We start from the raw sequence: 9,233 nt of genomic DNA, 5'->3' as shown, positions 1-9,233 counted from the left end.
AGTAAATATAAGTAGTTTTATTGAACAATAACTGAGTAACTGGGTAAACCACAAGGATCGAAGGCCGCGCGTCAGCCGAGTAGGCGTATAGTTCTATCACTGGTTCACTGTCCCCGCGAGTGGGGACTCACCATTTGCTAATCACTCTCACTGCCACTCTGTCCCGGAACATAGTCTTCATCATCTTCGTCAGATATTTCAAGGTCATCCAGGTCTTGGAATAGAGATTCGTCGACTTTGACTGCATCTCCTGCAAATAGAGGACATTATTTGAACAAGTGCTTACTTAGAGCAGGGGACAATGGGCAATAAGCTGATGATGAAGAGTGCTTCACTTATAATTGAATATGGATCATTAGATCATAACAAGAGGTTTAAGTTAGTTCTAAATAGTTTTGTAGAGATATATCAAGTTTTAGAAAGAATGTGTATATATTTACCATCATCAAGGAATTTAAGGTCAGATTCATTGAGGGTAGTGTCTCTCAGGAACAGTTCTCTGCCGGTCAGCTTGTTCTTATCCTTAGATTCCTTCTCTCTCTTAGCAGGAATACCCATGTCTATCTCAAACTGCTTCCTCCATGCTAGGAAGGACTCAACTGTGACCCGGGTACCCTCAAACCTTTTCTGTAATTAGAGACAAGTAGTAAAATTAGACAAATTTACAATTATGAATGAATACACATATAAATCGATAATTAAAAATTAATTCAAACAGACCCAACCCAAAACGCAATAAGACAAATAGGCAAAATCTTAATACAGGCTTGAAAGTCAAGGCAAATGGGAGTAAGAAAATTCGAATAGTTTTCTAATTATTCCTAGCACAAAGCTAATGATCATGTTCATCAGAAATGGTAACTGATGATGATAGTCAACAAAGTATAAAGTTAATGAGTACTAGATGGGAGCATACCAGTTCAGCTTCCTCCTCTGCCTTCTTTTTGGCCAGTATCTGTTCTTCTCTCTCTTTCTTTATGGTATCCCATCTCACATTGAGCCACTCTTGTCCCGCCGATACCAATGTGAACACCATCACCATACCCAGGTTTTCATTTCCCTGTAAAACAATTTCCAAAATATTAAACAATATATTGTCAGCTCAACTAAAAGAATAACCTTATTTCTTCAAATAAGCATTAATTTTGTTACATATTATTTGAATAATTCGAAATAAAGATATTGGGAGAGTTATGGGTTACATATTACTGACTAAATAATTAGAAGGATAAAAAAATGTTAGCATAGCATTTATAAAAGAAAAAATGGTTTTTCATATAACTATTAATGACAGAAAATAAGAAGTTCTCTATTACTTGTTCAGTTAAATGTGAGAGCAGTTCATCCTTATCAACTATGTCATCAAAGTTCTCTTCATCTTCTATTTCTATGACAGGCAACTCATCAGGGTACTTAGCAGTGTATGTGAAGACTAGCTGACACGCCAGGCCTTCTCCTTCATCGAAGCCTTCAGACTTTATCGGTATACTAAACTTGTGGAACGGTTTCGTTTCAATCACTGGAACAAAAGATTATTGAACAATTCTCTATTCGCAAGACGCGTTGTCAGAGTATTTTAACGGAATTTCGTTATAGAATATCTACGAAAAGGATTTGGAATTATTAAAACGACGGATGCCTAAATACCGGCAAAGAGTAAGCTCAAGCCTAGAAGATTGGTTAAACTGTTTTGAATAAATGAGCCTCAAATACAACAACGATTAAGAGCAATTTACCTTGCATGTCTCCATAATAAATGGAGTCTAAAGCTTCTACCTCACTTGTCTGTTCATAATTGTAATCCATGATTCCTATTGTTTTATTGCTATTTTATATTATTTCACACGTTTTAATTACGTTCCCACATACACATTTTTCAATCTGTCAAATTCTTCAGACAGCAGAGTGACAAACAGATGAGGTGACATTTCTCGTCAAACTTTTATGTCAGTGTCTAGTAGTCTATGTCAAAAAATCTATGTGTCGGCTCTTCGTTACCAACATCAGAAATCTCCATCGTTTACTCTAGCTGCAGACGCTAAGTTTATAATGAATAATAATGCCAGCACTGTCTTGAGTACACTTTATAGTTAGAAATAACAATTATGGTGAAAAACAAACAATAAACTAAATTACGACGTCGAATTGAGACGATTCGCCTGGTGAGGGCGCGCGGGCCTTTTTCTTTATGTCAAAGTTCCCGCGCTGCTCCCAACTTGACGCTCCGTCAGAGTGACACTTCCTCAGCTGTCACTCTAATCCGACGTATTCTCATATTCTCTACGGCGGCGCCGACACGGCCAGACTGACAATCGTCCGTCCTCGGACGTAGTAGTTTAATGGCGGCCTGGAAAGATGAAAACAGTACACGGCTAATGATCCGCTCGTCCACCCTGACGAACATAATGTCTACCATAACACAGAAGCAACATTTTGCCCACACAACAACTTTACACACGGCGACTTTACATACTACAACTTTACACACCATAACTTCATACACCGTAACATTACACACCACAACGTGGACCGGACGAGTGCGTCCCTTCGACCAGCCACCAAAGCGACATGGACCGGACAACACTGTCCCTTCGACCAGTTGTATAACACAAAACCACAAACATGGACCGGACGAGTGCGTCCCTTCGACCAGCCGCCAAAGCGACATGGACCGGACGACACTGCCCTTCGACCAGTTTGTCACAAGCATGGACCGGACGAGTGCGTCCCTTCGACCAGCCGCCAAAGCGACATGGACCGGACGACACTGCCCTTCGACCAGCCTGTATAACACAACCACAAACATGGACCGGACGAGTGCGTCCCTTCGACCAGCCGCCAAAGCGACATGGACCGGACGACACTGCCCCTTCGACCAGTTTGTCACAAGCATGGACCGGACGAGTGCGTCCCTTCGACCAGCCGCCAAAGCGACATGGACCGGACGACACTGCCCCTTCGACCAGCTTGTATAACACAACCACAAACATGGACCGGACGAGTGCGTCCCTTTGACCAGCCGCCAAAGCGACATGGACCGGACGACACTGCCCCTTCGACCAGTTTGTCACAAGCATGGACCGGACGAGTGCGTCCCTTCGACCAGCCGCCAAAGCGACATGGACCGGACGACACTGTCCCTTCGACCAGCTTGTGTAACACAACATCCCAAACATAGACCGGACTGCACTGTCTCTCAACCTTGATCTATCACACATACTCATTCATAATACATAACACAGTAACTAACCTTTCTGTTATAGACGATCCTGCTCAGTATGAACTTCGACTTCATATTGTACATCTAAGGTGTCAGAGTCATAGAGGCTAAGTGTATCTGACCCCGCAGTGAGCGTTTCAGAATCAGCTGAAGCAGTGACCGAGTCTGCACGCAACATATCCCCGAAATTTGGAGTATCACCGAAATCATTACTTTTTTGTGTCAATTCATCCGACGCCGACACGGTCTCCTCTTCATTCAATAGGCTGTCAGTGATTTCAAGTAAACCGGTATGTCCCTTAGGTACTGGACGCAAGTTCTCATGAGCATATTTGTAAACGCGATTTGAACCGTTAATATTTTTCAGTTCGTAGCGATCATTTTCTAATACCGATGTTATAATGAATGGCCCTTTAAACTTCTTGTCTAATTTAGTTTGGTTTCGTTCACCGGTTTTGAGAAAAACAAAGTCACCCCTGGTGAATGGTTTGATATTAGCGCGACCACGATTAAACCGACGAGTGTCTGCTAATGCAGCCTTTTCGATATTATTTGACGCATTCTCTCTAACGGATTCTAAATCTAACCTTTTAATCTCCTCGTCCGATTGTGCGATAGAAATTTTAGACATACCCAATGATTGTGCGCGAATCCCGAACATTAATTCTGTTGGTGAGTATTTAGTCACTGTGGATTTTGTACTATTTAGCGCTAACTGAATATTGCCTAGTTCGTCACGCCATGTTTTGTTCTGTTCATTTTCTACTATCGTAAGCAAGCTTTTTAACGTTCTCATGACTCTCTCTACTTGACCATTCGCTCTACTAGAACCTGTTGCAATGAAATGAAGACTGATTTTATGCTCAGTACAAAATTTCTTGAATTCGGCACTAATATAGCATCGAGCCTGATCTGCAATAACACGTTTAGGGGCCCCAAAGAGATGGACAGCTTTTTCTAGAGCACGCACGGCACTAGTGGCGTCAAGTGACGCCGTATGCTCGAGAAGAACGTATTTACTAAACGCATCTATGATAACCGAGCAATATTCTTTGCGATCGCTTTTACCACTCAATTTCCCAGTGAAATCTATATGGATCGTATGCCATGGCACGGGTACTTTAGGGATAGAGTGCAAGCGAACTGATTGAGCTCCCGAAGGCCCTTTAGACGCTTTACAAACTATGCACGAATCAACAAATTGTCGCACACTTTTAGACATTTGGGGAAACCAATATTGTTCATAAAGTTTGTCTAACGTTTTGTCACTACCGAGATGTTGTATTTCGTTATGAACATGGTTAATTAGTGTCCAAATAAGGGATCGGGGAACAACAGGTAACCACACAGTAGCTTTATTTCGTTCGACTTTCCTATATAAAATACCATCTCTAACGTCATACGTGCGAGCTACCGAATCAGGCATATCATTGTTGTTGTGCTTGTTTATTAGGTCTTGGATTTCGCTATCTCGTTTCTGTTCCACGGAAAGCCAACCTTGATGTAGTTCTACAAATTTAACTTCTTTCTTAATAGGAGATATGTTAGAGGAGGCACCTTCTTCGGGTTGTAGATTACGGGAGAGATAATCAGCATGTTCCATTCCGCGACCTTCGCGATAGACAATGTCAAAATCATACGCTTGCAGAATTGCCCACCAGCGGTGTACACGTGGAGTGAGGTCAACTTTTGACTTTGATGCCTTTAGCGAATTACAATCTGTATAAACGGTGAATCGCCTGCCATACAAGTAATGCCTAAAATGTTCTACCGCTCGTACGACGGCTAAAGTCTCTAATTCATACGAGTGATAGCGAGATTCTACTTCGGATGTACGTTTGCTATAATATTCTATTACGTGGGGCAAGAGGTTTTTCCTTTGAATGAGAATTGCTCCGTAGCCATCAGCGCTTGCGTCTGTATGTAATTCAACAGGCAGTTCTGGGTCGAAAATTGTTAAAACTGGTTCGGAAGTCAGAATCTCAACTATCTTGCTACGGATATCTTCATGTTTGTCAGTCCATTTAATCGGTCCCTTCAATTTAGTTAAAGGATAAAGAGGTCCAATGACATTTGTAAAACTGGGAATAAATTTTCTGAAGTAAGACGCGAGTCCAATAAACTGACGAACGTGTGTGCCTGTTTTTGGAGGAGGTGCATCTGCCAAAGCTTGAATCTTAAGTGAGTTTGGTCTAATTTCGCCAGCTTGTATTGAATAACCCAGATAATTGATTTTAACTTTCATGAATTTACATTTTTTGGGGTTTAGGGAAAAACCAGCAACTGTCAAGGCATACAAGGTATCATCTAAGCGTTGCAGGCCTTGAGAAATATCAGAGGAATAGCAGAGAACGTCATCCATATAAATTAGAGGCTTGTCGTTGAGATTTTGCAAGGCTTTATTGATGCATCTTTGATAAACGGATGGAGCGTTACGTAAACCAAAGGGCATAGTGAGGTATTCATATTGCCCTTCAGGAGTTACAAAGGCTGTCATTTCAATTGAATCCGGATGAATAGGGATCTGGTGGAAGCCGCTAGCCATATCAAGTGATGAGAAAAGTTAGCGCAAGTCAATTGATCTATCTGTTCCTCTATGCGAGGCAATGGATAATGTTCTGGATGAGTGTTTGAGTTAAGCTCCCTGTAGTCGACGCACATTCTATCCGTATTGTCTTTCTTTTTTACAAGAAGTATAGGACTTGAAAAGGGGGAGGAGCTCTCACGAATAATTCCTGCGTCAAGAAGATCTTTTATTTTTTCACGAACTACCTGTTTTTCTACCGGTGCTAAACGATAAGGTGACCTATGAACTACTTTATGGGGGTCTATCAACTTAATCTCTAACTGCCCTGTTTTAACGCGCCTTGTTGGTACACCATCAACAAAATAATCAGAATATTTGTTCAGTATTCTTAGAAGTGCTTCTTTATCTTCATTTACTAAGTCCGTGTCAACCTCAGAAACAAAGCGCGCATTACATTTGCTTATGCAAAAGTTAGCCTCCTGTTTCATATTAAGCACAACTTTGTTATTATCAATTGTTGCATAAAAACCCTTGTCCAAAATATCTCTACCTATAATAATCGGCACAGAAATATCGGAATCAGGCACGATGTGAAATGTAATGTCAACCGGGACATCACCAATCGTAACTGTGCTTAACATTTGACTAGAGCATTTGACGTCGTTACCGCCAAGACCAGTAAGGTAAACTAAATCGTTGCGTACAGTACCCGGAAACCGCTTAGAGAGACTTTCAGTCATGAGTGAACAAGATGATCCACTATCGAATAGAAAAGGAAACCGCTCACCGGAAGATGTCTCCAGCGAGGATCTGGAGGGGTGATGACCGCAGAGGTTGACTTCTTTGTTCGCTAACCCACCGGGCTTCTTCTTGTCGGGACAAGTTGGTGATGTGTGTCCAGTCTTTCCGCACGAAAAGCAGGTAATGGCTTTGTCTTGCTTGTTGGTGGAAGTTGAATAATCTGAAGGCTTCGATACTTGATCTTCCTTACGCGATTTGCATTCAAACTGTTTGTGACCCTTACGCCACAACGATGACATTTGCCAAGAAACCTCGTATCTGTCACCCGCGGTCGCTTCACATCAGGGTCTTGACACCCGTCCGTATTATCCGTCCGGCGTTTCAGCGAGATGCCATTAAGAATTCGAAATAGCTGAGCGCGAGTAGTAACAACATGGGATGTTAGCTCTCTACGTATCAAGTTGTCCTTCTGGCATAAAACAGATATGACAAACCCAGTAATAACCTCTTCGGATAATTCTGCTTTTGGAATTTGCTCGATCATGCTCCATAAGCGCAACGCAGACTCAGATGCAGTTTCTTTAGCCTCGATTTGAAATCGCAATATCTCATCAAAATGATCTTGAATCAGTTTCGGTTTGGCAAATCTAGCCAATAACAATTGTTTAATACTACACCAGGATATGTTCTTCAAGTTTAATTTGGTTAAACAGGTAGCGGCACGACCTTTGAGTGCTCTAGTGAGTGCCATTAGTAAGTCGACACCATCGAGATTTTTGTTCTCTACTATGACTTCGGTTAGTGCACACCAATCTTCGATATCTGCGGCCTTATCGTCAGGATCGTATGGGATGAGTTTTGTTGTCACATTAGAACTCACTGCTGCCTGGGGCGGTGGGATTGAGACCAACCGGGATAAGAGCGACTCCATGCTTGACAATAGTTGCGTTGCAGGGTCGCTTTTTGATGGCTGCGTATCCACGGCATGATCTCTCTTCGATCCCACTTCTGATGTCGGCTCTTCGTTACCAACATCAGAAATCTCCATCGTTTACTCTAGCTGCAGACGCTAAGTTTATAATGAATAATAATGCCAGCACTGTCTTGAGTACACTTTATAGTTAGAAATAACAATTATGGTGAAAAACAAACAATAAACTAAATTACGACGTCGAATTGAGACGATTCGCCTGGTGAGGGCGCGCGGGCCTTTTTCTTTATGTCAAAGTTCCCGCGCTGCTCCCAACTTGACGCTCCGTCAGAGTGACACTTCCTCAGCTGTCACTCTAATCCGACGTATTCTCATATTCTCTACGGCGGCGCCGACATATGCAAAACTTACGAATAAGTTGATGCTTTTGGACATGGGGAACGTAGGTGCAGTTTATAATATAAATAGAAGTCACGAAGATAAATACTTGATATGATGTCTATGTAGAAGCAAGAAATAACCTGAAGGTGATAATGACGACTGAATCAGTCAGCATCACTGACCTCTTTATTTGCCATGTGTGTAAATATAGAGGTCAGTGGTCAGCATCATCGAGCTTATGGCAATGGTCAGCATGCAAATATTGCCAGTACCTCTATGGTTTTTCGGTACCTATATGTTAACAGGTGACAGGTGACAGATTGTCATTTTTTATTTACTACGCTTGCGGCGTGAGTGAATTATTTTTGTTTTAAAGCAAAAATAAAGCTTTGCATTTGTTACTACATACTTGTAATATATTTAATATGGATAGTCCAGATTTATTGCCGACTCACGTCCCCCTATCGGATTCCGAACAATCTAACACTTCAGGGTAAATACATAAAATATTAGTTTTGTTATTGTATCAATGATGAGCTTGATGTTATAATTGTGTGATTTTATTGCTTTACAGGAGTGTTCCCGCTATTATAGCGACATCGGCAAACGAGGATTTCTCCGAGCTTCAAGAGCAAGTAATGGCTAATTTCCAGAAGCCCAATGTACCTAATATAAACGTTCCTGAAAAGATAATATTTTGTTTGGACGTTTGTTACGACAACAACAAATCATTGTATAGGTTGGGTGATGGCTCGACATTCACTCCCATTAACATGATGAAGCGGGTCCTCGACTTTTTCTTACATTCAAAGAGTGCCATCAATAAAAAGACAGAGTATGCCATTATTGTTCTAAAAGACACAGAAGCGTCCTGGGTTCTTAATTTTACAAGTCATGTGAAGGATGTCGTAAATGCAATTGACTATATCAATCCTGAGGAGTGCACATCGGAAACTTTTGACTTCAAAAAGCTGTTCCAGTTGATAAAACAAAAAGTTGAAATACCTGAATATAAGGAAGGTGACTGTATACTGCCTCCCTCTTATGTTGTGCGAATGATTGTAATGTATGGTCGATCTAGTTGTATACCAACAATACCACAAGATGATGCATATTTCATATTCCTGAAGAAGCAGTTATATTTCTACATAGACATACTGCTGGCTCATGAAGAAGATTGTGCACTGTATAAATGTGAAGAGATTTATGATGCACTGCAAGATCTGGATAATGGATATTCTTATGTTTATGAAGTATCAAGAAATGCTACTAAGATTCATGACTGCATTGCAAAACTACTAGCCCACCCTTTGCAGAGGCCATTACAGAAAAACACAGATTATGCATTTGGTATTAAGTATTAAAATTTATTATAATTAATTTTTAGTATGTTGTTGATATGTATTATGCCCTTATAAGTAGTCTTCAGTGTT

The 9,233-nt window shown here is 41.1% G+C and overlaps 2 protein-coding genes across 2 annotated transcripts; one reads left to right on the top strand and one right to left on the bottom strand.

The window, feature by feature from the left end:
- Nucleotides 1-2: 2 nt before the first annotated feature.
- Nucleotides 3-1,908, bottom strand: LOC110383931 (RWD domain-containing protein 1). Its single transcript, XM_021344914.3, has 5 exons — nucleotides 1,737-1,908; nucleotides 1,317-1,519; nucleotides 917-1,060; nucleotides 441-627; nucleotides 3-250 (listed from the first exon to the last, which is right to left on the bottom strand). The coding sequence occupies exons 1-5, from the start codon at nucleotides 1,804-1,806 to the stop codon at nucleotides 138-140; spliced, it is 717 nt and encodes a 238-aa protein (XP_021200589.1). The 5' UTR covers nucleotides 1,807-1,908; the 3' UTR covers nucleotides 3-137.
- Nucleotides 1,909-8,131: 6,223 nt separating this feature from the next.
- Nucleotides 8,132-9,180, top strand: LOC110383898 (BRISC and BRCA1-A complex member 1). The gene is made up of 2 exons (XM_021344853.3): nucleotides 8,132-8,293; nucleotides 8,375-9,180. Exons 1-2 carry the CDS (start codon nucleotides 8,226-8,228, stop codon nucleotides 9,162-9,164), a joined length of 858 nt encoding a protein of 285 aa, XP_021200528.2. The 5' UTR covers nucleotides 8,132-8,225; the 3' UTR covers nucleotides 9,165-9,180.
- Nucleotides 9,181-9,233: the final 53 nt, after the last annotated feature.

The sequence above is a fragment of the Helicoverpa armigera genome, chromosome 12 (assembly GCF_030705265.1).
Source record: "Helicoverpa armigera isolate CAAS_96S chromosome 12, ASM3070526v1, whole genome shotgun sequence".
NCBI classification, from domain to species: Eukaryota; Metazoa; Arthropoda; class Insecta; order Lepidoptera; family Noctuidae; genus Helicoverpa; species Helicoverpa armigera.
The sequence above is the reverse complement of the archived record's forward strand: the minus strand, read 5'-3'. Positions and strand labels throughout refer to the sequence as shown.

Bases quoted from the DNA above. Each gene is read 5' to 3' on its own strand.
- LOC110383931 (XM_021344914.3), bottom strand. From the start codon at position 1,806: ATGGATTACAATTATGAACAGACAAGTGAGGTAGAAGCTTTAGACTCC. The intron at 1,520-1,736 runs GTAAATTGCTCT...CTTTTGTTCCAG, and splicing joins TTATTATGGAGACATGCAAG to TGATTGAAACGAAACCGTTC. The intron at 628-916 runs GTATGCTCCCAT...CTCTAATTACAG, and splicing joins CAGAGGAGGAAGCTGAACTG to AAAAGGTTTGAGGGTACCCG.
- LOC110383898 (XM_021344853.3), top strand. From the start codon at position 8,226: ATGGATAGTCCAGATTTATTGCCGACTCACGTCCCCCTATCGGATTCC. The intron at 8,294-8,374 runs GTAAATACATAA...ATTGCTTTACAG, and splicing joins GAACAATCTAACACTTCAGG to GAGTGTTCCCGCTATTATAG.